General features: G+C 41.9%; 2 protein-coding genes across 4 annotated transcripts in view; one reads left to right on the top strand and one right to left on the bottom strand.

The window, feature by feature from the left end:
• The window catches only part of FAM13C (family with sequence similarity 13 member C), a 134,046-nt gene extending 117,857 nt beyond the window's left edge, over positions 1 to 16,189 (top strand). The window contains exons 15-19 of the mRNA XM_075423051.1: positions 813 to 1,024; positions 10,180 to 10,275; positions 11,551 to 11,750; positions 13,296 to 13,397; positions 14,219 to 16,189. Of these exons, the coding sequence (XP_075279166.1) occupies positions 813 to 1,024; positions 10,180 to 10,275; positions 11,551 to 11,750; positions 13,296 to 13,397; positions 14,219 to 14,342 (734 nt within the window). The 3' untranslated portion in view covers positions 14,343 to 16,189. The remainder of the gene's footprint in view (positions 1 to 812; positions 1,025 to 10,179; positions 10,276 to 11,550; positions 11,751 to 13,295; positions 13,398 to 14,218) is intronic.
• PHYHIPL (phytanoyl-CoA 2-hydroxylase interacting protein like) overlaps positions 16,175 to 27,434 on the bottom strand; it is a 57,241-nt gene continuing 45,981 nt past the window's right edge. For all 3 annotated transcript variants that reach the window (XM_075423054.1, XM_075423053.1, XM_075423052.1), the window contains 4 exons: positions 26,954 to 27,150; positions 21,760 to 21,934; positions 20,716 to 20,833; positions 16,175 to 17,239 (listed from right to left, as the gene is read on the bottom strand). In XM_075423054.1, the coding sequence (XP_075279169.1) occupies positions 16,705 to 17,239; positions 20,716 to 20,833; positions 21,760 to 21,934; positions 26,954 to 27,150 (1,025 nt within the window). In that variant the 3' untranslated portion in view covers positions 16,175 to 16,704. The remainder of the gene's footprint in view (positions 17,240 to 20,715; positions 20,834 to 21,759; positions 21,935 to 26,953; positions 27,151 to 27,434) is intronic.

The following is a 27,434-nucleotide window of genomic DNA, read 5'->3' as shown; positions in this document are numbered from 1 at the left end:
CTCTGGATGGGAGGGTTATGGTTTAAACTGTGCAAGAGAAGAGTGGTTTGGTTATGCAGACCTGGAGCACATGGCTCCAGCAGGCTGGCATGGTGGGCCCTGCAGCCCAGCGCAGCCTCCCCAGCCCTTCCCGGGGAGGGTCTTTGCTCGCCTCCCCACTCCTGCAGCAGCGCAGGACAGCAGGCGAGCACAGCCGGGCTGAGAGTGGGGCAGTGCCTGCAGGAACACTGCCTCTTGTCCAGGAAGGCATCTGTGAAGGACCGCGTCCTCAGACAACAATCCCCACATCAGGCTTGGGCATGGTCTTACTCATCTGGACATCAGATCACCAGACAGTGCATGGGTTTAGTGAGCAGCGGGAGAGAGGGAGCTCTGCTTCCGTATCCGCCCCCCAGACTCCCCCAAAAACTCTGAAGTGCTGTTTGTCCTCTTAAGCCCCTTTGCTAACCTCACTCCCACAGAAATTCTACACTGACTCCTACCCCGGCCCCCCTCTTTAACCCAGTGCCTCTTCAGTCCTCACCCACGACAATACCTTTTATGTCAGAGATGTGCTTGGAGGGAAAGGAGAAGCGCGTGTGTGCTGTGGGCTTCATTGCTCTGGACACAGCTCATCCCTTGACCATTGGTTTTCACTTTAACCATGTAAAAGATCTTACACGTTGAAGTGAAGCAGAGTTACTTTCCTACACAACTGTGGTATGATAATAACTGTATGCAAGAAATGTGGATGTTTTTTTCTTGTCGTGTCAGAGGACACTTCTTTGCAAATACTTCCAATCTATTTACTCGCCAAGTCATTTGCATTTCAGAGCTGAAACTCAGAATGTCAGAAGAGCAAAACTGTACCTCTAGAGCACCCCAAAGAAATGATCATTGTGAAAGCACTGGGGCCTCTACAGAGGCTGGGACACAGGAGGCCACAAGCATGGAACCAGCTCTCTCGGTAGAAGAAACGATGGACAGCGTATTGAGACGATTAAAGGAGAAAAGACAGCACTTCAACCTTCCTGAGACTATCAAGGTATTTAACAAGTATGGCTGTTCCTTTCAGAACTTTGTCTTCTGAGGCAGATATTAATTAGTGTGTAGCTGTCTCGGGGCGTGCGGGTGGGTGTGCGTCCTGTGTCTGCCAGCACTGCAGTGCGTTTTTCTCTCCAACAAGACGGGAGCAGTTTTCTGAAATGACTTTTCTGCAAAGAGGTGCATAGAAAAAGAGGTGCAGAAGGTTTTTTTTTAACAGTGCTAAGGGCTTTTTGCTCAGAGATGCACGTACAAAACTGTTTGCCAGGCACTGCTGCAACCTTCCTACTTGCGGCTGTGTGCGCAGGAAGTGCATATTCCAGAGTATTAAAGATGATGACAGCAAAAGAACTCCTAACTTGAGCCCACAGAAACTGTGTGACTAAAAACGTTCCTGAAGTGATTGTGAGAATAAAGGTCCCCTCTCACTAGAGAAATGCTGAAAGTTTCTGCCCAGTTGATAGCACTGTGCTAAGATCACACGGATAGCACGACCGTTCAGACCGCTTTGCCCTGCTGATCTTGTACATTTACTTGTGCTGATGCTGCCTCTGCTCTTCCACATCCTCAGTTACTCTTGTACATGTAGGATCAATATTCCGTGGAACATGCTTGATTGGCTGGCAACTTATTTTTGTTTTTAAACTAGTACATATTTTAAAATTCTGCTGTACCTTGTCTCTACTGGTACCTTATAGGGTCTGTCTGAAGCTTTTGTTCTGCAATATATATCGTCCATAAAAATACTTTTTTTTTTCCTGTTTTTGCCATCAAATGATGTTGTTATTCCTGACGCTATAGAGCCAAGCAAGACAATTAATTCTGTTACCAAAGGTACCTAAAATCTAAATGTTGACAGTAGAATTTAGACCCTGGCTGATGAATGAAAAAGGGGAGGGGACAAGAGGGACAAGGAGGAGTGAAGAGGAACTAAATGTTAAACTATGTGAGAACTAAGAAACGATTTTGGGTGGATTTCAGTAGCAGAAATTACCCAGCAGAGATAATTTTTAATTTTTTTTGTTTTGTTTAACAACTAGGTACTCTCTAAAAACAAGAACTGTGCATAATGATGCCATGCTTCTGAGCTCTTGAGCTCTGCATACATGACTGACTTCTTAATCGTTTCTTTTTATAAACTACTTTTTTTAAAAGCTGAACTGGAAAAAGTGTTTCATAACCAGAACTCCTTTGTAAGAAAACAAAAGATGACAACAAAACCATGCAGTTCCGTATATAGTCCTAAAATCACAACAGTGCGGAATGCATGCTATTATTTTCAGTTGTTGATTTTTTTTTTATTATGCAAGGAGTGAGATCAGATGATACCAAAACAGACGTCAGTGAGGAAATCCTGTCCAGAAAAACTCTCTTACACCAACGAGTTGGGTGTGGGTCTCTGTCCCACTCATTTTTTTGATTAATTTGACTTCTGATTTTCCAAGAAAGAACCTCCTAAATCTGTGCAACGGCAGTGCTGGCTTGAAATATTCTCACAGAGAATGTGTAATGTAAATTCAATGTTTACACAAGTTGATATTTTCTTTTTCTTTTTTTTTAAAGATCTTACTTTGTTTTCTTCTTGTAGTGAGAGAATGTGTTGAGAGAACTATCGGTTTGTTGGCAAAGGTGTTTGGTAACAGTTATACGAAACTGCTATGAAACAGAGGCTCGTAAAGGAATAAAATGAAGTCGAATTGATCTATTTCTAAATGCTATCTTTTAGTAGGTCTTTAAGTATGATGTTAAAAATGATCATTTTTTGGTTATGAGTAATCCTGGATTTTTGGGGGAGAATGAGGTTTATAGCACTGATGATGTGAAATGAATCAAGGATGTCTGCTGGTTACAGCAAAGATCAAAGGCTTCATTTCAGCTACAAGCAACTTTGGTGTTACTGTAGATCTTATTTATGTGCAATATTTTATTTTGTATATAACATTTAGATCCTGTACCAGAATGTGAGACAGGTTAATAGTAAACTAATAGCAGCTAAACGTTTCTTTTTTTCAAGATTTAGTTATTTTGGGCAAGGATAGTGTTTCCACAAAAGCCTGCTGAGTTCTCCCCTGAAGTTGAGCTGTGGAAAGCCTCTGAGGCTCTGCTGGAATACAGATGAGAGAATGAGTGTCCTTAAGAGAGACACAGAGCAAAATCCTAAACCACCCGGTATGTCTAAAGAGGACAAACCACAAGGTCTGAATACGAAATAGCAGAATGCGATTTTCAGAACAAAACACCCCTCCCACAAAAAAAAGCCTGTGAGTAAAGTTCTTGAACGAGAAGACACAGCAAAAATTGGGATTGGCCTGTGAATGATTCAGTAACCCAGAAAGGGACGGCCGCTTGTTACAATTCCTGTTGCCAGCTCCTTGTGCTGGGAGCTGGAGATTTATTTAGCAGTTCACCTCAGTTTTAGGTGCAAGGCTTCAGGAAAAAAAAGATAAAGACCATGAACATAGGAGTTCAGGAGCCAAAAGACAAATAGACATAATTTGAACTATTACTCAAAAAACCACCGAATCCCCCTGCCCAGACCCCAGCTCCCGACTTTTAGGCCAATCCGAGTGTTTAACGGCTGGAGACGTCACTGCTGCCCAGTCAGCGGGAGGAGCGGCAGCCCTGCGGCGCTCAGCTGCGGGCCACCAGCAAACGCCGCCTTTCGCAGTGGGGCGACCGTCGGACTTGGCCTGGCCCTCAGCTGAAGGAAACCACCATCGTTCTATGGATGTGTCCTGTCGCTTGCTGCCTTCCTTCAAAATTCTCTGTGCCATTTTTGTGCTAAACACCGTGTTGTGGCGAGGCACCAGACATCCCCAAGCGGCAGAGTGATCGGCCCTGGGAACCCGGACTCCTTGCCTGCACGGAAGCAAAGCGCTGCCCTGGGGAGCGACAGCCCCCAGCCAGGTCCAGGCCTCCCTGCCCTACTCTCTGCCCTCAGAGTCTGTGTCTTCCGCCTGGAAAAACAACCACCAGCTTAAAAGGCATAAGCATTCCGGGAACTGACTGGCGAGGAAGAACACTGCACAGTACTTTGTGTGCCTTTGTCCCAGGTTGTGAGAACCAAAAGACTGCCTTAACTTTGCATGCAGTCTCCTTTTTCTTTCTTGATACGCAACAAACAACTTCTGCCTTATGCTTAGTTTGAAGACTTGCAGTCGGTCCCCCAAGGCTTTGCTCAGACTGGTTACCTTTATGTATCCATCCTCTCACCGTTGACCTGCTTCAGTTCATTTTTTCCTTTGCTACGAGGCAGTGTTTTTATTTAATTAGCATTGAAATCCACGTTGCTGTATGCAGCCTACAATCCTAAGCTGAGACCAGTGTGTAGTTTGCAATTTCAGCTGCCTACTCTGATTTTGAAATTATCAGCCATTTTGAACTCAGCTGAATACAAACCTGTCTTCAGATTGCTAAGAAAATGAGCTAATGAAACAGGCCCAAACGCTAAACCCTCCTGAGATCGTTTCTCATGTGTAAAATCAATATTAATGATCACCCCCTGTTTCCTCCTAACTATTCAGCTGCTCCAGGCTTAATAGTTTTTGAAAGAATTAACCTTGTATTAATTGCAGAACTCGCAATAAATAAACCAATTAGCTACTTTATAATACTCCTACATTCTAGTTAGCAGCTCTTCTCTTAATGAGAACGATAGATAATTTCGGCGTGATTAACTCACGCAGACCTTTAAGGCAAAACGCGATTAGAGGTTCTGCACTGTTTTTGCATTTGAGCAGCAAACAAAAAAGGTTTTGCTCCTGCTGCAGTTAACAGCAAAGCACTCCTTTGATATTAGAAGAGCATTACTCTTTCAGGGCTTGATATATTTTTAAAAAGTAGAGGCTAATTGTTAAAAACACTTCTCCAAGTTGTCAACAAAAAACCCTAGCCACTGACTTTCTGCAGAAAGGCATTCTCCGCTCCCCCAGACTCCTTGTTCTTCACATTACATCACTGTGGAGGACAAGCTCTCCTCCAAACCTCCAAACACTTGGCCCCAACTCCGACAGATCTGTCATGATCTGGCAGAGACACTGGAAAATTCCATTAGCTTCATGTGCTCTTTGCTGTTCCAACCCAGATAAAAATACACAAGTGTCAGGAGCAGGTCTTCTTGGAAAGAGGGGGAAAGGGAGAGGAGGAGAGCAATACCAGTTAAACAGTGTGCTCCTTGCAGCAGACACCTGTACATATGTGGGTATATCACCAACACTGACAAATCACTTTGTCGAAACATCAACGTTCTTCCTTCTGGTACCAGTGATTCGCATTGTGATTTTTTTGAACAGAAACAAACTGCTAGTGTTGGGTGTTCAGCCCAGCAGAGCAAGAACTGTGACTGCGGTAGAAAGCCGTCCTCCATTCCCATCGTTAGTAAAGGGCTGCTCGTTCAGCAGCTTCCTGATAGCGGTTCTACAGCTGCACGCGGTCCAACAGTAATCTCCTGCCAGCTGATCAGATTATTCTTCCATTTAATTTTACAGATAGCACCTTTTTCTAGCATTCTCAGCATTTATGGGGTATTAACCATGGTATCACAATGACTGGATAGTTAGGGGTTTTGTTGTGCATCTATCATTCCGCTCCATAAATGTGTTGTGTCTGCGTAGCTGAAGATTTCTGTTCTTCATCCCTCACCAGCAAGGCAAATTTATTTTTCTTAATGAATAATTAAAAAGTTGAGGAATGTCCTCTCTGCATTTTTGCAAATTTCTGAGTATTTTGTCTAGAATAGTTGTTGTCCTCATTTGTTACAACTAAATCATATTTAATATATAATGGGTAATGCTATCTATGATTTATGAACTGATCTGGCAAATGGAAGTTAATAACATACGGATCTCATTAATTAATCTCTCCCTAGGATGCATAAGAAAAATATTTATTTAATTTTTCATTTACAGCAACTATTCATAAACGTTACCTAAACATTGGAAAATGTTCTAGGAAAGTGCTGCACTGGTATCTGTGGGACCTCAAGGCCAACACCTTCTACTCAGATGCTGCAGTCATCTTTTGTGCACCTGCCTTTCCAAAACCCAACCCATGAGCTATACCCCATGCCCGTGCAATCTGGCTGTGATATCCAAGCAAAAATCTCTACTTGTTTAGACTTTCTATCAACTGGTGTTCCCAGAAAAGTCTTTCAGACGCAGGCTCTGATGGGGCAACACATGAAGATTCCTGTCTTACTGACTAAGACCACAGTCTGTGCCCTTGGCAACTTCCTAGATAAAGACGCAGTGCTTGCTAAATTGCTTTTAGATTTTAGAATAGTAATTTTGAAAGAAATCAAGGCAACAAATTATTAGATGTTTATATAATGACATGAAGAAAAATAAGATTCCAGCTTTTCAGTACATTTTCATTTATTCATCTTTCACCAGATGAAGGAGCACAAGTTCAGGCCACAAAGACTCCCCTTTGACCGGACAAAATAAACACAGTGTCTTTCCCACTGGTAAAGGCCTACCCTAACACCTGCTGTAATCAGCGGAAGTATCTCCTAGCTCTCACCAGCTTTGTCTTGAGAGGGTGACGTGTACTTTGATTCATTTAAAACTTCAGTCACGTAAATTCGGACTCTGCTCTTGCCAAGTCAATGCCAAGTCCCCACTGATCTCAGTGTGGACAGAAGCAGAATTCATTATTAATGTTTATCTGGGGAGAACAGATTATTAAGCAGATACCTACCTGTACCCTTGTCATGAAATCCTGACTCATAATCTTATAAATAACTTTTTTAAATAGGATATGACAAAAAAGCAAATGGCTTTGGAAAAAAAAAAATCCTCAGAAATGTCTACTATATTTTGGAAGTATTCATGGAAGATCTGGAAGTATACGATGGAAAGATAGGTACATTAAAAATTATCTAACTTGTCTAAAAAATTTTTTGGACTCATGTATTAAATATATTTAGATATATTTTAGATGATTAACATAATTGTAGTTATTTCAAACTAATCTTCAGGTATAAATGTTATTGCCTGATGCTGATAAATTTTATTTACATTTTTAAAAATAAAATATTTTTGAAATAAATAAAAATGACTGGAAGATGCAGCTTTTGATGACAGAGCTAGAGGATTATATATCCACAGCAGATGTGGCTCACGCATACTGTAGCTGTGCTACAACGTGTGAAAGGCTAGAATGCTTAGCAGCTGAGAAACGTTTATAGGGCACTGAGACGCCACATACAGAAGTGACATGACCTGTCATTTGTGTTTGCCTTTATTTCACAGCAGCACTTGAAACTATTAAAATCCTTTCAAGGGACATCATTGCTGAATGTAGGTACAAACCAAAAAATTGCCACCATTGGCGAGATGATGATTTGAAAATTTGTCTACAGACAACTGAGGAATTCCTGTTTGATATCTGTGTCTGTATCCTCATGACTGTCTCTGTTTCTGGCTAGTAATTGTGGTCATTAAGTAAAAAAGGAGTGGCACCAGCACGTGTCTGAAAATATGCCAGCTCTTAAAATTATTATGATCTCAGTCTGATCTCTCCGCATCTTGGATAAAATAATTTTTGTTCATCTTCTCTGGGCTTGGAATGAGAACCAAGGGATGGGATGGAAAGAATATACAGAAAGGATATGAAGAAATTGTATTTCCTAGGAAGGAGAACAACAAAGAAATTGTGTTATTAGTGCTATATAGAGGTAAAAGAGACTTGAAGAGTCAAAGATCAAAAAGAGAGTAATAGGGCACGCTTTGTAGCATGGGATTCAGCAAGAGTGTTTCTTCTCGAGGCTGAGGCAGCTCTATAACCAGCTAAGACGATGCTAACTGCCCAAGGGAAGAGGTGAGCAGCGATACTAAGCAGCCATGAGGGAATCCTAGGCCTGCCAAACAGCTCTGACTTCAGGGCACAGAAAGCTCGGGGACAGTCAAGAATTTAAAGCAGGGAAATGGACTTTAGGCAAGATTTTCATGTCTTTTTTTGTTGTTGAAAATAAACAAGCAATCTGGAGACACTACACACAGTTAGAGTTGCATACTTCAATAATGATGTATCTTAGAGAAGCAAACTTTAATCTTTTTATCTGTATCAGTGTATTTTCCTGAGGGAAAGGGATGAAGAGTCTGTGTGCATCCGGGGCACCAAGAACAGCAAGGCCCAGCTCAGTGGGCAGCACAGCCCCTGTGCCCTGGGCAGAGCTGGAGGGGTCCAGGAAAGAGAGTTCTGCTGGGGAAGCTGACGCAGTTTGTAAAAGCTGGGAGGTGATGACTTGGAGAAGGCAAACTGGTGACGGCCGAGGCACTCCAGTGACATCAGCCAACAAAACAGGTGCCTCTCTGCCAGCCAAGAGGTGTCCCAGTGCAAAAAATGCATTTTCACAATACACGAACGTGGATTGCTGAAGCCTCACGATTCCCTACTTCAGATGTTTGAACTAGCAGCAACCCATGACATGTTTTGTCACTGAACACATACCACACCACAGCATTGTCAAAAGGATAATTCAAATGGTGTGTACTAGGATTCCAAGAAAAAAAAAATCAGAAATTTAGCCTAATATGCAAAAACTTTGGTGGTTTTTTTTTTTTTGACTTTGGGGTTTTTTTTCTTTTTAAGCAAATAGCAAAAATCGGTCCCAGACAATGCTGCAGTTATAGTAGAAACCTCCTTTGGGAGTACAAATAGAGAACCCATCTGAAAAATTTATCAAGCTGCTGCACATTCAGCATGTGATGAATACAGCACCCTTGAAACACAGTGGGGAGCAGCACTGGTGACAAAGTTTGCCTGCTGATGTACAGTATGGATGAGCACCATCTTTATCCAGACTGGCCTCAGGAAAGTCAGAGAGAGAGGGCACTGGCCAGGTTTAAAACAGAAAACGATTTGTTCTGGCTTGTCTGGCATTCCCGGAGCTCTTATGCGTTGCAGCCACACGGAATATGAAGACTGGGGAAGAGAAGAGGACTAGCTGCAACAGGCAAGCCTGACATTCTGCAGTGAAGCATGCACAACAGTTGGACTTGATGATCTTAGAGGTCTTTTCCAACCTTAATGATGCTATGATTCTATGCCTCTAGAAATAGTCCCCACGTACGCGGCCAGCCAGACATATGGGGTAGCATCGACCTGTGCTGTCTGCTGTCACCCTTACTCCTGACGACCCGGTATTTGTCTGTTTCTGAGCCACTCCGGACCACTGCCCATGCCATCCAGCACCTGTGTCTCTCCCAGCCTGCCATGTGTTCACTCACCTGAGCCTGTGTAGCTGGGCTTCAACGCAGTTGCACAGCTGCAGTGCCAAAAGAGCGTGAACTTGTACCCAGCGGGTGCTGGTGGATATGTAAGTTGAGGAGCAGAGGCTGATCGTGGACTAAATTGCAGCTGACTCTCTTTTGACATTTGATCACTGAGGAACATGTTGTTCTTCTGGTTTTGGTTTATTTTTTTTCTTTCTTGTGGGATTTGCTCTTTTTTTCCTTAATACAATAAGTCAGTCTACTGCACAGCTAGTTTTCATAAGGTTTATTTTTGTATTTACAAATATTTGTGGGTGATCAAGCTCTTCACGCCTGACCTAAAATAATGTTCTTCTAATCAATGCTCCTAGTGCTCATAAAAGAGCAAGAGCAAACTATGTGAGCAGACGGTTAGTCCCAACAGTGGCAGGCGGTTCCAGGGAGGGATGCACAGAGCGGTGCTGTATGGGGCCAGCTCGCTCACCGAGGCTGTAAAGCTGGATTCTCAGCACTCACCAGCCCACTGGGCCGCTGAGTCCGTTGGCCCAGGCAGACTGTCGCGTGCCAGTAGTGAGCCTGTTGCCATTATTACAGTTAAGGAAGTGTGATATCAATGGAGTGTACAGTAGAAGCATATCTTAACTCTCATGACTCTCTTAGCATCTTCAGAATGAGACAGAGAGTATTTTACCCTCTGCCTGGGTGGTATGGCTCAAGGAAGTGAGGAATCTGCATTGGGTATTTTCCACTAGAAACTAGATGGCCATTTTCCTTTTAGAAATTGTACGGATTAAACTACAATTCTCACGGAATGTCTATGGAAACAAAATACACATCAGGGCACACTCTTCTAATACCTTTCTTAGTTTTACAGGAGCAAATGAGAAATGGAATTATTTTTTATTTTGGAGGAGTATATTTTGTTACGATTTCCCTTTAGGTAACAAAGCAAGAAAAGAGTCTCATGAAACCTCTTTACGACAGATACAGAATTATCAAGAAACTTCTCGCAACTCCATCTTTGATCACAACAATTGTAAGTTGGAAAGAATTCATATCCATTGTCAAGAAAACATATGAAACGCTGTGTTGGATTTGAACCTGTATGTCAGTTTGGCAGCAACAGAACTACTGACATTTGAAGAATCTGCTCATTGGTTAATACAGGGTGTTGATATTTCAAATACAGCAAATACTCTGTAAAATTCAACTTCTAAGCATGCCAGAGGCCGTAATGTATGGCAGCAGTTTCTGGGGCAATCACTTCAAACTGCATAAGAGATCAAACGTTGCATTAGTTTTCTGTCATGGCTAATGTGCAACACAGAATGAAACCTGTCTCTTTCCAGGAAGCGCTATACTAGCACTATATCTATCTTCCATAGTTTGTTGACAATACTTTTATCAATCATGTAGCGCATAAATAGCATTTGCAGTACTTCAATTAATAATGTATCAATGTAATGTAACAGTACTGGTCTCACTGTGGGTAGAGGTTGTGGAATCTGGCTATTTGGGAGCGAATTAGCATGTCTATCAAAAATATTAATCTAACAGTAATTGGGGCTGGGTTGATATTAAAAATTATGAATTACTGTCTTGTTAGATGACAGTGGAGCTTTAGATTTCCTTGGAAAATCCCAGCGTAAATCTTTTTGCACATGCACACAGTTATTTTATTTAAAAATTTAACTGAAGTTCCCTTGTGTTACTTCTTAGGAGCTTTGCTCCATGGAGTTTCTATGCTTAAGCCTCAGTTTCAAAACCTCAACTTTTCTTCTGAGGATGAAGGAATGTGAGGAAGACATTGGCATTGCTCTGTTTTGGTAGTTCATATTCATAGCTATAAAACTGTGGAATCTCTACCTCCAGCTCCTGTTACAGCCAGAATCTCCGGACATAATACGAAGAGTAGATGGTATATAAGCAGAGTACAAGTTCCAGCAAGACTGCACTGCTTACATAAAAACAGAATGTTCTTTAAATCTTTACTACATATAAAGGCTTTTGAGTATACAGAAATAAATTGCTGACTGGAGATACTGAGGAGCAGGGCCAGCTTCTGTCCTGGAACCCTGACCTCCTGTCCACATGACTTCAGTCACGGTGGACAATATACAGTGGGCCTCATGAGACCTCTCATCCTCTCATGAACAATCTTGGGTAGACTTGGGTAAAGCTTTCAATACATGTAATCTATTCCAGTGAATACATCCAGAAAGTTAGATCCTGATTCTTTTCGCTGTCATCCTATTAACCTTTAGCACTGTAATGTAAGCAACTGATTTAATAATGCTTTACATTTCACAAGCAGGAGGAGGAAGACTCAGATGAAGACCATTCTCAAAGCAGCCATGAGTTATCATCCGGTCCGATATCTTGCCTCCCTGTTGATGAGCACCTGTGTTACTCTCAGGAGGAGAGTGAACCTGCATATGTTTCTCCTCCGGATGAAAAGAAAGTTTCTAAGCAAACAGCCTTGTCTATGTCCAATTTACACGAGGCAACAATGTAAGTTCTGTCCTTTCTTTATTTCCTGAATGCTTATGAATTTTTCCTGAAAGTTTTAATATTTCATGTAGAGTTTGTAAATGAGACAGGATCCATACTTAGTGCATGGGAATATTCTATACCAAAGTAGTGAATCAATGTTTTCTTGCGGGAGAAAAGGGACAGAGGATAGTTCTTGCCTGGGCAGCACACCTGTGCTTTGAGCTGTTTGTTCAAACAATTTTGTGCCAAGTCTATGAAAAGAAAGGTGAAGGAACGTGAGCAGACAGGAGAAATAACTACATACACAGAGGGGTTGATATGACACAATGGCACAGTAAAGATACGTGGACGTACCTATAATTTTTAGATATCTAACTACTCATGTTCTTACAAAGCATCCATAAAACAAAGCACAGTTTGCCCAAGCAGGATAGGCCACTCCTGTGTGTGTGTACTGGGACTGACTGTGTGACTGATGTAAAAACGCCAGCGACACGAGGCACACAAAGAGCAACAGGTGACCTGAGTGAAGGCTCACGTAACACATGGTCACGTGGGAGGCCACTGAACAAGCATAAAAATCAATATCTTCCTCTCATATGAATAGTTACTAGTGTGTGGATGCCCAGAAAACTTAACGCCACCTTCCTATCCTCTATTATAAAACCAAAATAAAGCCACCCTCCTGATGTGTAGATAAGAATTTCAGGTTGCATGAGATAACAAATCTCCAGATGCATGTGGGTGTTATCACTCAGCCCTGAAACTTGTTGAAGAACAAGAACAGATGTATTCTCATAGCTTATAGGATGGCATCTTTTTTCTTGTGTTTTGATTGGGAGCTCTTAGATGCATAAATGAAGTTGACTAGACTCTACTAAAACTGAAAGTAAATAAAAAAAGTCTTGGTTTTCCATGTAATTCAACTCTGTATGCACTAGTTTGCTCACAAACGCTGTGAAGATATTTCTGTGCATTTTGCTATTATGGGGGAAAAAAAACAAAAAACCAAACCCCAAACACAGCTGCATATGTCATAATGGAATTCCTTCTCTGCTTATAAACCTTATTCTCCAAACACCAGCTAAAACATGGGCGCCGAAAAATGTGGATTCTGGGTACCACTAGCATTTCCACTGCATCACAGTCACGTTTGGCAACAGCTGCTTTTAGGAATAAGGCTTGGATGTTGACTTTATTAATTCAGTTACAGAGAGGCAAAGCATTTCTGGTGAGATGCTGAGCCCTGTCACATCTGTAAGTTCCACACAGAATTAAGACCACAAGCAAGACTCAGCCCGGAGAGCTTTTCCTCCCATGTTGACCACAGAGTCTCTGCCTGCACTTTATTAGGAGGGTGAGCATACCAGTGAAAGGGAAGGAGCACAGCTGTTTATCGCGTCCGATGGCATGGTCAGGTAAAGGCATAGTTGGAGGGATGTGGTGGAATGCCTCAGGGCACTGAGCTCATAGCAGCAGGCTGCTTATGACTCAAAGCCACAGCTTTCACAACATTCCCAAGTGCACGGGGGAGGTTTTCACGTTCTTGTCTCTGTTTTACAGGCCCGTTCTGCTTGAACACCTCAGAGAAACAAAGGCAGATAAGAAAAGGCTTCGCAAAGCTCTGAGAGAGTTTGAGGAACAATTCTATAAACAGACAGGAAGGTAAATAACCGGCTCAACACAAGCCCTCTCCTTCTCCCCTCTGGGCTCCGAGGCAGACGTGTGTGTTTCTGCTAGGGTGGGTACTTTAAGGTGAGCAGGCCAAAGAAGCTGCTGCTAGGGACTGGAAGACACCATGGCAGTGTCTGGTCTCTGTGGAGATGTCCATCTCCCTGCTTAGTTCCTCCGGGATGTGCGCATCCCTGAGGATGGTCTGGAGCTGAGGATCCTCCACGACATGCCTGCAATGGGTATAAACCCCGCCTCAGCACGGGACCTTTCCTCAGCTGAAGAGAGGCTGCTAAGGGGTCTTTCTGAGGATGTGAAGCTGCAGGGATTACACTGGGCTGTTGGGCCATTTTTAAAAGGCCAGATTTAAAAAAAGAAGTCACTGTTTCTTTCACCCTTAGAGAAATGCTGGCTAGTTTTACCCTCTCTTGTAGCAGCCTCCCTTCATTTAGCAATCTTGTTCGCTGAAAACCATGGAGGATACGGGCATGTAGTATTCTGGTAACAGTTGTCAAAGCACTATGTAATAACTTCGCCGCATATTTGAGAATGCAGTAGTTACGCTTGCATAGCTGACAAGAAAGAAAATTAACTGCTAAATGAAAATTCAGTATTGCAAATACTATTCTTTCATTTCTGTCTATTTGAGCTTTTTGGTCCTGTAAAATTATCTTTATTTATTTATTATGTCACCTACAGTTAGGAAAAAAAAAGATAATCCAACCCAGTCCTCATTAGTTGTTGCAGAACTAATTTTAAAAACTGTTTCTCCTCTTACTCACAAAAGTGACAGCACTTTAACTTGCTTTTCATAGGAGTCCTCAAAAAGAAGATCGGGTGCCAATGGCCGAGGAATACTCCGAATACAAGCACACAAAAGCCAAAATCAGGCTCTTGGAGGTTCTCATCAGTAAGCACGATATTTCCAAAACGATTTGAAGCAAATGCAATGCTGTGGTATTGTTCTCCAGCAAAAAAACCCAAGCAAACAAACAAGTAATGAAAAAAGAGGAAGTAATTTTACAGGTCTTGGTCTGCTGCACAATTATTTGACACACTGAGATTTTTGATGCACTTTACCAATTATACTAGCTGGGATGAGAGAGGACAGCAATATGCAAGAATATTAAGCACGGGTGAGTGGCCTATAGTATATATTTTTTCCTTTTGAAAAAGCCCTGAAGTGCACTGTGAGAATGTTAGAATTTAAGGGGACACTGAAGTATTGTAGATCCCGAGTTTGACCTGCTCTTCGTTTCAAATAGTGTGAGGAAATGCTCTCCAGGATTTTAGTACATGACAACGCACCACGCATTTCTTTCCACAATTAACATGCACTGTAATTAACTGTTAACGGCAGTTCTCAGTGTGCTGATTCACTAGATTAGAAGAAACATGAGCTTAAAACAAACGAGGGAGAAACACGCTAATGCACTCCATCTTACAAAGATGGAGTTGCCATTCGATTCCAGTAGCTTCAAAGAAAGGTGCACACAAAGAACCAGTGCCAGGATTTGGTCTAAATTCTGGGAGCAGAGCGAAGTGATGCTACCTATGCAAAAAAAAGAAGGACGGAACATGGCTGCCAAATGGAATTGTTTTTTTAGAAATAAGAGAAAGTGTTTGGCAAAACAAAATAGATAAACGTTTACTGGGAAGAGACAAAACACATGTACTGGCTGCTGTCCTTTTCACTATGATTCACAGGACCTGGCTCATGGTACTTAAAATTCAGTAAATAGATCAACTACATGCTAATTTTTATTTCTGTATTAAACTTTGCACTTTATTTTGCCTGATGCTAGAACATTTGCTTTTCTAACTACCAAAGCTCGTTTAGCCGCATGCACTTTGTAAAATGTCAAAGTATTTCTTGTGTTATAAATTGCCACATATATATATTAAAACAAGACTAGATTATTGCATTATGCTCAGATATTTTGGATAGACAAAGTACATGGTATATAATTGAGTGTCACAGTTATCTGATGAGGAATGCTAGACTTCTTGTTTACTAAAATAAGATTATAAAAAAGATATTTTTCCATTGGAATTATGCATCTTTCTTAACTTTCAGAGCACCACAGTTTGTAATATTAATGAGATTTTTTCACTATTTGTGATAGACCATTTGTGTGAAAAATGGACTGTGAACAGAAGGATTATCAGTGGGTTTTGTCCTAGAAATGAAAAGCAGGGATCCTGGGAAATACCTAGCCCAGACATTAAGGAAGGAAGAATGAAGAATAAAGAATAAGAAAAAAAAAGGGGGGACCCGAATAAGTTGAATCGTGTTCAGTGTTTTGCTTTAACTGTCATTTTATATTGACCACGTAGTACAAGCAACCTGTTTTCTATCTCAGTAAGAAGATTTTCATTTTATAAAGCCTATTATGTACCAGTCATGTTTGTATTTATATTGTATGTAATGGCTCGGCATGATTTTGAAGACGTACACATTTTCAAGTAGTTTGGAGGAAAAAGTATGAACACTAAAAAAGGAATTTTTTATTTCTCAGAGATTTGTTGTTTCAGTGTACTTAGTAATTTCTAACTTAACTTTTATGAATCAGAAATGGTCTCCTTCGTAAATCTGTTTTAATTAAAGTCATCTAGAGCAACAGGAACAGATACAGAGCTATTTGAGGTTTACAAACTACATCTTTGATAAGGGAAAATGATTTCATGACATATGTATACAATTGATATTAAAATGTAATCTATATATTCTATATGATTGTATAATATTTTATACAACAGTACAAATAAAATATTTTTCTATTATATTTATTATGTCGAGACACAGTTTCTGTTTCCAGTTAGCTAATATAAATAACATAAATAACACTGTCAAACAACACGTTGGAAGTGCTGACATTTCTAGGCTCTGAAATTTAAATCATGCTGCAATTACAACCTTTCATGCTGTTTGGCGTTATCCCAGTATTTGTTCAGTAGTTAAAATGAATGCATATTTAAACACCATTTATAAGCCGTTATTTTTATTTTGCTAAAGCAGTTTATATAGGATTTTGTTATGTTTGGCAAGAAACAGAAAACAATTTTTGCAGCATCTAGGTATAAATGGTTGCCAGAAAGAAATCCAGGACTTCTAATCATTTAAAGCATCGGGGGAACAGAAGGGAAAGAGGGAGAGAAGAAATACTAAAAACGCTATTGGAGATTTTGAAGACTGGTATTTGCTTTTGGTGACAGCGGCATGTGCATGCTTCTGACAAAAATGTCCAACTATGGAAATGGGCAACAGAGGTTTGAAGGCTCCTAAGTAACGAGGGAAGTGTTAACGTCCAACGCTGATATTGCAGGTCTTGCAGCTGGGATCTTTCTTTGCGTTTGCAGTCGACAAGCTCATTAGTTGGTGACCAGTAATTTCCGCAACTGTGCCAAGGGACAGATCCACAGGATCAGTGTAAATTACTTCCAAAATAACATCCTGGGCATGATGGTACACCATGACACCATCTTCTTCATCGCAGGTCAGAAATTTGTTATCTTTTATATTTAGTTGAGGAAGGCGCTGCTTACAGAATTCGTCTCCCGGCGATCCAACAGGGGCGATGACGAGAATGACGTAGTGGTAGGCCGTGTACATGCAGTAGAAGTCTCCAAAGTACAAGTTAGTATTTGGGTTGAAGAGTTTTTCAGCTGCAACCTCAAACCTGTATCTTCCGTAAGGTGAATCTTGTGGTGGCTTCCCAGTGTTAAACTCAGTGTTGCAGCTGAAGAAGATGCCTTCCAGCTTCCCACTGATCGGAGAGCCATGGCTGCCACTGTTATCCTTAACAGAGGGCTGCATAGCATTCCCATGGTGCTCCCTAGAAACGAATGACTGGTATTGTTTATTTTGTAACACACGTTAAAGGAAAAGTGGAAGTTAGGACGTCCTGCTGTTTGGTAACTGTACTGAAGGGACACAAAGGAAAACTGTTAAACTGGAAACTGTGGTTAGCGTCATGATCTTAGGACCGAGAAAATCAAGCGACGCCCAACTCAGAAAGAGCCAGAATAACTCCTGCTCAAGGGGAACATCTGCTTTTCCAGTCTGGCTTCTCTGCCAACTGTGAGCTGTGTGGGTATTACACGAAGGCAAAGAATAGCACAAACAAAAAAGCCCCCAGGCCACCAATATCTTTAATTAGCTGATTTGTTCAGCCTTCCACTACATTTCTAACAATAAACATAGTTTAGTTTAATCACATGTTGAAAATTGCAAGTCAGTCCCAATATGCTGATGTACTGTTTGTTAATGCATATTTTTAGCATAGGTAGTATATATTCTGTGTAGAAAACAGCCAGTGAAAGTTCTTTCTGAATGATGTTTTTCAGGGAGCTTATAGGAAGGAACGTACTGCCTGCCATGGTTTTTTTCCCCAAATGATAATTTCAGCTCTAATTTGTCTACTGCTGACGTCAGTCAGAGGTGGGCATAGAGCGTTAGGCAATTTGGTTAACTTCCACTGTGGTCGGTATCCAGCTTCTACAGTCACTAGTCCTAAGGGGAAAAAATGTACAAGACTAGCGCTTTTTTTTTTTTTTTTTTTTTTTTTTTTTGCAAGCTAAGCTCCATTTGGTTCCAGTGAAAAGAAACATTCAGTGATGTAATGAGTGAATTTTCAAAACCCTAAATCCCAAATTGGCAGCATTAGGCTGCTAAATTTCGGAGAACAGACCAAAACACCCCATCTAATTCTGCCTGGCACCTGAGGTTTTATGTGCAGTAGGAACTTCCCCAGAACTCGTGCCCCACACCTCTCTGGAAAGGCCGCAGTGACAGCTTTGGCTCTCTCTGCACCTGCAACCCTGAGATACCAGAACGAGAAACACTCCCTGCTGCAGGTCCTACCATTCACCAGATTTACTGAGCACCTTTAGAAAATGACTTTATACACATTGACAGACTAAAAATGCATGAGCCCGTGGGGCTGCAGAGTCTTGCACATGCTGCTTTACTTCTGTTCTTTCTTCTCATTTTCCTTCTTTCCTCTTTTTTTTTGGGGGGGGGAGGGAAAATGAGCCAAGAAAGACTGTTGTCTCTCTGCTTTTAGCTTGCTACATCTCCAGGTAAAATGGTGCTGTGTGGGAGAAGGTTTTACTTGGTTAAAGCGGGAGGCAGCAATCAAAGCAAACAAATTCAGTGTATACACACAAAACAGGTATAAATCAACCCACTAATGTCTCCAACTGTGATTTTTTCATTATTTCTAATCTCCTCAGCAGCATATCTTAATTTGACTCTAAGATAAATTTCAGAAGTTTTCAGGGCCGTTCAAATACTACATGGTTATTGTCTGAAGCCCTGTTTCACAAGACATTGATTGGGGTGGGGGGGTTACAATTGGTATTTTATGACTAAAGCGATTACTAGGGAGAAAAAACCCCGTCTCTGCTACATGACAAGCCAGGCCTCTTGCAGTTCCATTTCTGTGGCAAGATACTGACATCCAGTGGCCAATTAGGCTAATTATAGGCCACTCTTCCCGGGGATCTGAGCAGCTTCACGGTGCTCCCAGCCAAGGCAAGCAGCAGCGACACAAACGCTACTTACGAGTTCACACTTCAAGCCCTACATTTAGGGGTTGCTGCTTTCGCACTGTGACAGTTGCCTGTTTGCCAGCGCTATGAGAGCTACTCTGTAAGCTCTTCCAAGCTCGTTTCCTAGTTATGACACCACAGAGGCCATTGGCAGGCAGAGTGTGACAAGGAATTTTTCCTAGAAGGAAGCATGTGGTTAGGGTTTTTAACACAGCATTCAGAAGGGTGCACTGTGGAAGGACCAGCCCTTGTGACCATACCAGTACATTTCTGATCAGAAAAGGCAACCATCAGACAGTTACGGGTATTCTAGCCTCACACCAACCTGGCAAAACACAGATTTTTGTCTCGCTAATTCACCAACAGAAGGGAAAACAAACTAGTCTCTATCTGTACTGAACCAAGAAGGAACATAACAGGAGGGAGGGGAAAAGACATACTGTAACCCATTAGTCACGTTTGGCAGAACAAGGCCAGACCCACAGCTACAGGTGCACCTCAGCGGCAATTTTCAAAGCTCTGTGAACACAAAGGCAGCTGCACTACAATGACAAACAAAGCTATATGAGAATCAGAACCACCACAGGCAGTTCCCTTCTGTGGTATCTCGTCCAGGATGGCAGCAGGGATTTAGGAGGTCCTCAAAGAACCTGAACAGCTGCAATTCATTCTCAACCTCCATTTGAGTTTTGCAGCTTTGTCACTACGTGCAATAAAATAATTCTTGAAAAACACAGAATGGAAAGAGCAAACCCCATGCTCTGGAATACACAAGACACTCCTGGAATGGAGCAGATACTCATGACTATAAAGTTGGAATGTTTCCAAGGGTAGTGGAGCCCATTCTTTGGATTCCCTCGAGAATGTTTTCGATTTACCAGTTTTAAATAGTTCTAGACAGGTACTAGGGTGACACCCACACAAAACTGGAATCCTGTGGCACAGCAGCAGCCCCATCTCTCAACGTGTATTAAAGCAGCACAGTGCTGAGGCCCTTCTGACACCGTGCTGAAACATGATGACACGCTGCTTACCTCGCGTCCACGTCCTAACGGTGGGAGGTTACCTCTGCGTGGTGGCTACTCCTGCTCAGTCAGTACGTGAGCTTTGACTGCTTCTATTGAAAAGTCGTCTTCTCTATTGTATTGATGCTTCTGGTTGCGTGTGCGAAGGCACACTGGGTCTCCAACAGGAATAAGGAACCTACCTCCAGCTATCGCATTTATTCACTCCAACTGAAGCACAGTGTTGTAAAATTGTCTAAGTATCATCCCCCCCCCTTCCCACAGGATCTGTGAATTAACATTTGGATTGCAGAGCCCCAGTTACTACATTTGGGCATAGAAATGGGGTGGATGTATGTGGAAAGCAAATATTTGAGATGAAGTTCTCGCGTGCAGGCAAATGCCTATGCACACAGTTGTGCACTCCTACTATTAGACATCTCCCTCCGAATTTCTTGGTATAATGGAAATACTGGGCTACTACACACTCCATTATGGTTACAGACACTTTAATCAGGCTGGAGACCCTGTGACTACTTCAGTTTGTGCTTCAAAACACAGACTTTTATTGCCTAATGGCAGCGCTGAGTTAGCAAGGTGGAAGAAATTAGTTACATTTTATTTTTTCCCTTCTTCCGTACTGGCAATAAAACATACAGACATTCTGCTCTGCCTTTAGCACAGCTGCCTCCAGTTAGTTATTTTCATTGCTCCCTTAATTTGCCAAACAATTTTGCATATGTTTACTTTCTTACCTCATGTAATCAAAGTATTCTTTGTGCTGATTCCGATAAAAAACAGACAGTTTAAGCATACGGCCTGCAATCACTTCAGCTTTTTCCAATAGCTGGGTTAGGTGAACTTTGGAATAATCTGTAAAGAAAAGACAATCTGCTAGTATAGGGGGCAGGAAAAAGCCACATTACTCTCCAAAAGCTACACAGACATGCAGGCTTAAAACCGGGAGCAGAGCCTCAGCAACATGGCTGGCATCACGCAGCAGCTGTACAGAATCTCTGTAGCCCAGCACCAGCTTCACTTGGCAACAGACAAACGGCAGGAACATGCCTGTGCGACTCTCCCCACTCCTCTCCCCACACTCTGCAAGCCTACAGCAACTTTCAGCTCAGGATTTCCTGTGTTACAGCTGGTTTCCCTGTGTTTGGGACTGCAGAGGCACCAAGAACTGCCCTCTCTGGCTTACACCATTCCATAAACTGTTTGCTACAATGTACCCGGTTGTGAGCCAACAGCGAGTCCTATAACTATGAAACTTTGCTCAGGACTCAGCCTAACCAGCCTCTCAGCCAACAAGGGATTCACAGGGCGCTCGCTTCAGCACTCGGCTGTCACACAGGCAAGCACACTGGCACGAGACGATGAACACCGAAAGGAAGAGACTCATACATTAATGACAGGCTAAACTGATCCCTGAGATGGGGTGCTAGCGGTGCTCAGGCTCTGCAGCGTGCAGGGAAGGCAGAGCAACAGGCACACAAGTGGCCCTGTTCCGCCTGGGCTCACCAGCCCCTCTTCCCAGCCTGGGACAAGCAGTGGTGCCGGGCACAGCACTTCGGGGCAGCTGACCCACTGCAGAACACAGGGGCAACCCAGCTGCCTCTCCATAACGCACCAAACCTGAGCACATCCGAAGCCTGAAGTTAGAATTCCGGTGCCCAGGTGTGGCTATCACAATTCTGCCAGCCTAGGTGGCACTGGGGAATGGCTAACCCACTCCGGCAGCAAAGCTGGTGTTAATTGCATACGTCCTGCGGTGCACGTCTCCTCAGCAACCTTACCTGCTGTGCAAAACTCGATGATTTCACTCCACTCAGAAACAACATAATCGCCATCAACCTGCTTTGATGCTGTCTGCGCTGCCACTGTGTATTCTGTTCTCGGGCTCAAGAACCAGTGCCCGCGGACTGTCATAGGCAAAGGAACAGCTTTGGCCACCAATTTAGTGGGTACATCCTGATGGAAACAAAACAACAAACACGTCAGCAGTGCAACCAAACCAGTCCAGCACATGCCCCCTTTGCTGTTTCTGCAATGTAATCCCCAGCCCCTGGGTCTTCTGTTACAAACCTCGGTCACTCCCCACAGTCCACGGGTGCAGCAAAGTTAACGGGGTGGCTGAGGACAACGGCCTAAGGTCTGCTCTAAGATCTAAGGTGATAACTCGCACGTATGAGTTTATTATTGCTTCCAACTGACTATAGACTGATATTATTATATATAGACCAAATATATAATTCAGAATAGGGCCATTTGTGCGTAAGTGTGCAAATGGAGAAAAACACGCTACTGAGCACAAAGACTCCTTAATTTAAGAGCTTCTTGTGCTCTCATTGCCATTGTTTTCCTTCAGTCAGTGTAGCTAAACAAAATTCCTCCTGCTGTCAGTCAGTCCACCTATATTGCTGTTGGTATCTTCCAAACCGAACTTCAACAGAGAAAACTAAATACATTGCAGGGTAAACTTTGTGTGTTTTGCACGTATCAAAATACCTTTATGTACAGGAAGGGTCAGAACAAGCCAAACATACAGTTAGTTTGTGCCTGTCATTGCAGCTCTTGCTTCCCACCCTGCCACCATTTCAGACACTCTGTTTTGCTCTTCCAGTGCACCACATCATAGTGCAACAAAGCATAGCTGGGCCTTGTTGCTGCAATACCTAATTTCTACAGTACCAAAGACTGCAGCACAGACCATCAAGGGGAAGAAAAAAATCAAAGAACTGGCTGGTTTATGCTAGAACTGTGGGTGAAAGGACTCACAATGGAGTTGAATGTTTTTCTGCACAGTGTACCTAAGGAGCTGTGATAGAGCAAGAGAGGTATTTACTCCTGAATATTTATCAGTAATCACAGAATAGTAAGATGGCTGCCGTGTGAAAAGTGGGCATTTTAGATAACATCCATAGCTGTCCACCTATAGATATTCATCCGTAGTCATCCTCCTATAAACACTAGCACAACAGTCCCTTAAGGGGAAAAAAAAGAAACAGAAAAGAGACATTTTCTGTTCATGACCTGTACGCAAGACCTGAACAATCTTGGTTTTGCTTGTCTTTTATTTTAAGGAAAAACATCTTTCTTTCATTTTCTTTCTGCCAGCAAAAAAATATTTGTCAGTTTCTGTATTAAGAAACTGTAAAACTAGCAGCTGTGATACTACAAGAAATGAAACGTGATTGACTGATAACCAAGAGCAAGATTTTGTTGTCATGATTGCTTCTTTGTTAATTCTTCTTTAAATCAAGTAACAGCTGGGAGAAAACTTTCCCTGTTAAGGGGTCGGTTGTGCACTTTGAAAGAAATAATATATAAAAGCTAGAGAAAAATTACAAGGAAAAATGCAAGAAACTCCAAATGACATTTAAAGCTACATTGCGAAGGCATCCCACTGGACTGAATTTGCTACTGCTAGTGCAGTCAGCAGCTGCTACAGTTACAATCACCAGTCCTCCTGTCATCTTCTCCTTGGCTACTGTAAAAATTGCCTCCACCTGGGGCAGGTCTCTGTGCCCACAACCCGGCGGTGGGTTTTGCCCTTATTAATTCTGTCAGTTTTCATGTAACATTAAAAACTTCATTGCCCCCACGTGTCAAAGCCTTACTTTCCAGCTGTGTATCAGGAAACTCTTCTAACTGTACCAAAAAAGGGGCAGACTACCTACAGCCACGTTAAATAGAGGGTTTCATCTCTTGCACAGCTGGGGAGAAGGGGCAAATATGACGCTTTTCATAACTCTAATCTGTTCTTTTTTCTAAACAAACGCTTCTTTTTTTTTTTTTTTTTTTTTTTTTTTAAGGTCACTATACTGACCTCAGGAAAAAATGTTCAAATGTTCATGTTAAAATTCCTCTGGGGATTCTCCACTTCCTCCTTTCATGTCTTTTCTGCTCCGCTGTCATTCCTGGCTTAGCCCCCAAAGAAGTGCAAAGGAGGCTACATGCCAGTCCAAAGGTAGCCAGGATTCTGGAGTGGCAGATGGCTGCTCCACCGCCAGCACCCACCAGACAACTCTAAAGGTACCCACACAGCAAGAATTTCCAAGAACATCCTGAAAGCACTGAACAACTAAGCAGCAAGGTACACCAGTCACACTACCTCACTCCTTTTTGGGAAAAGACATCTGCAGTCCCTTTTTGTTGCCAAAGAACCAACTTTCAATTTTCAGCTTTCTCCCATTTCACCTTCTCCTTCCCTTCGCCAGGTCTGCTCATAAGACACATTGTGGAAACCCAGCACACCCAGGTTCAAGACCTAGTTTTGCTAAATATCTGAGCCTCGTTTCCTACTACATGGGAATAATCATACTTGCATATCTTAAAAAGGAGGGAAGGCATGCAAATCGCATTGAGAGAAAGACAAACTTATTAGAATTGTAGTCTATGTGTACTACTACCGATACAAACCTCCCCTTCACAGATATGATGACAGCAGTCATAATAATAAAACTATGTGCACCCTAAATATGTTGAATATACTTTATATATTTGCCAACAGAAAAAGGACTGAAAGGATGCATCATTCATGTATGCTCTCCTGGGTACACAAGGAAACAAACAGCCCCCTTTCCTGAGGTACAGCACCTAGCTATCAGGTTATGTCTATATCCCGAGGCACTTGCTCACAGTCTCTTGAGCAAACGGAGACTTCAGACTGACTCTCTACAAGCTAGAAAACAGTTTAAGCTGGTCATCTGGGTTTATCACCTGTGAGAGAGACAGGCACTTGAAGACAGTGACTTATCCTACCCATAAGCTAAATAAGGATTATTTTTTTCCCCTGAAGATGCCCGCCTCCTACCAGAGCCTGACTGCTGCATGACTCCCGAGACTAAGTCCCAATGCTCTTTCTTATACCTAAGTGGCAGGGCTCACTCTAACAAGCGCTGCTAGGAGAAGGGGCAGTGCTATCTTTGACCTTTTTACAACAGCCGTGTTATGCAGGCAACGGACGGGTGGGGGCCGGTTCCATCCTCCCCAGATTCGGGGAGGATTCAGTCCCCGGTGCGGCAGCTGCCAGGTTATCAGCTCCCTACCCAGCAGGTCTGCTGCTGAGCTTCAGCTGTGACACTCGGTTAGCTATCGCTACAGGGAGGAAGGATGCTTGTCTCTATCCACCCTAGGGTTAGGGCAAATTCTGAATTTGAGCAATTCTGTGTTCCTCAGCAAAAGCTCATTCTAGCAAGTGTGTTAAAATTTACTTAGTACTAAAGATGCACGACAGCAAACACATATGTGCTCTGGCACAGACAGTTGTTAGAGCACTCAGTCTGTGCAGTTCTCTTGCTCACCCTGTCTGCTGTCTGGATTTCCAGCAGTCTGGCTTGGGGAAAAAAAGGAAAAAAAAAAAAACCCAAACCAGCGTTACCAAGTCACTAACACAATTAGTACCAAGAAATTTTAAGTTAATACTGACAAGACATCCAACATATTTATCATTTTAATTGATAGACTTTAGTCTCCTGTCCTTGTAAAACCAATTGCCTCTCTTCTTCGACTAAACACTTCATCACAGTAAAAGCTAGAGAATTGCTAAGAAAAACAAAATAAATCTAATGGCTTATCTTTATTACACTACCAATATATTTTTTTTCTCTCTCCATTTTAACCCTAGTTTCACCACTGTGATGCAGATTTTGAAGTGTATATAGTGTTTGATCTGCTAGGGTGGTTCTATCTTCCACAAAAACAAATTTTACAATTTTACACTAGTTTGTACATGAATGAAAAAACATATTGATTAATAAAAAGAAAGAAATTACAAAGAATCCATCCCTGTAAGCATTTACATTAGAAGGTGTATTTATACCTGCAGTATGAAATGGAAATTCAAATTCAAAGGCAGTCAGTCCAAAAGTAATAAAAGTAAGGAAAAAATCAAACATACGCTACTTCATTTGCTATTACAATTAAAAATGGGTCATAATAAAGGTCTGTTATAACATTAAATTTGATAGTACTTCGCATGCTGGTTCCTAGCAACTGCAATATCTTGGCCAAACATATAGAATTCTCTATTTCAAGCAGTAGTAAGTGATTTTTTATTGCACTTAATGCATATGTTACTTCCAACCATGTTAAAAAAAAAAAAGGCAAATAAGGAAATGTGAAAATTATACAACTGCTATTAACAGAAGTCACAGGAAAAACACAGTCACAATAAAAAGACTCAGAGAAATTGGTGGAAATATTTCCTGGTTATCCCACTGGTTTATAAACCAATAGTAATTTAGGTGTTGACAGAATTTCTCATATTTGTCAGGATGGTTATTTGTGCCTTGGCAAACCTTATCTTTTAGAGATATTGTCAACATTGCTTTTAAATTTGCAGATGATTGTGTTGTTTAATCTTCTGTCTCATTCGATGTTTCTCTAGACATCTCAGTATTTCAACTACTCTGAGGTCACAGCAAACTTTGCTGGATTTGCTCAGTACAGATTCTGCAATGCATTCAGTATGTCCCTGCATCAGTGGCTTGAGGAAAGAGGCCAGATAAATATTCAGGTCACAGTGCTGAAATGCTGCAAACTAAAATTGCTGGAAGCCTTCCTAGAAGTGCATTAGAATTTGTGACTCTTCTGTTGAAATGACATGTGTTGCTTTCATCAGTCTGTCACTGAACAAGGACAGGCACAGAACACATAAAATGCTGAAATAATGATTAAGAACTAGTCAGGAATGAAAATGTCTGTCTTGCAATACATTGTGCAGGTTCCAAAACTGCTTTCAAATAAAGTAGAAAAGGTAATGTTCAGTTCTCTACGAAACACAGGTATTCGTGTACACATGCACATAGGCTAGAGATGGAGAAGGTATTCCGAGTAAAAAAAACCTCAATCAGATTAATCAAAACCCATGTTTGCTGGATGTCCAATACCTGTTTCCCATGGTCTGGCTTTGAAAGGCTCATAAAACACTGAGATTCATGTATTTAAAATCAAGTATTTCCACCTTGATTTTTAAATGAAAATTACCTTGTGTTTAAATTTGTTGGAATTCTTGTTTTCTTTCTTGTTGAGATCAATGAAGTAATGAGTAATGCGGTCCTTGGATTTAGAATCCATGTCCCAAGAAATCTTGAAGGAATCACACGTGATGTTACTGATTTTGATGTTGTGTGGGACTGGAAGTTCTTCCATCTCTGCAATCCCACTATCTTGTGATTTATTTCCTGCAAAAAAAATAAGCACGATTTGTTCAGTTAAAGACATAGTAGATACCTATTTTCTGTGCTCCAATACAATCACATCTCCAAACAGCCTTACACAAAGTCTCTGAGGTGGTACTCAGAAGCAGCTATGAGCTACAATAACACAAGTCTCAATGTCAGTGATGGGAAATACTGGAAAGGGATGGAATTCCTCATGTGAACAAGCACTAACAACATGTAAGCAGGCTGCATAGACTGGATAGTAGCACAACCGTGTGCAGTTGCAATCTGAGAATAAGAAACAT

Source organism: Opisthocomus hoazin, chromosome 6 (assembly GCF_030867145.1).
Source record: "Opisthocomus hoazin isolate bOpiHoa1 chromosome 6, bOpiHoa1.hap1, whole genome shotgun sequence".
NCBI lineage: Eukaryota > Metazoa > Chordata > Aves > Opisthocomiformes > Opisthocomidae > Opisthocomus > Opisthocomus hoazin.
The sequence above is the reverse complement of the archived record's forward strand: the minus strand, read 5'-3'. Positions and strand labels throughout refer to the sequence as shown.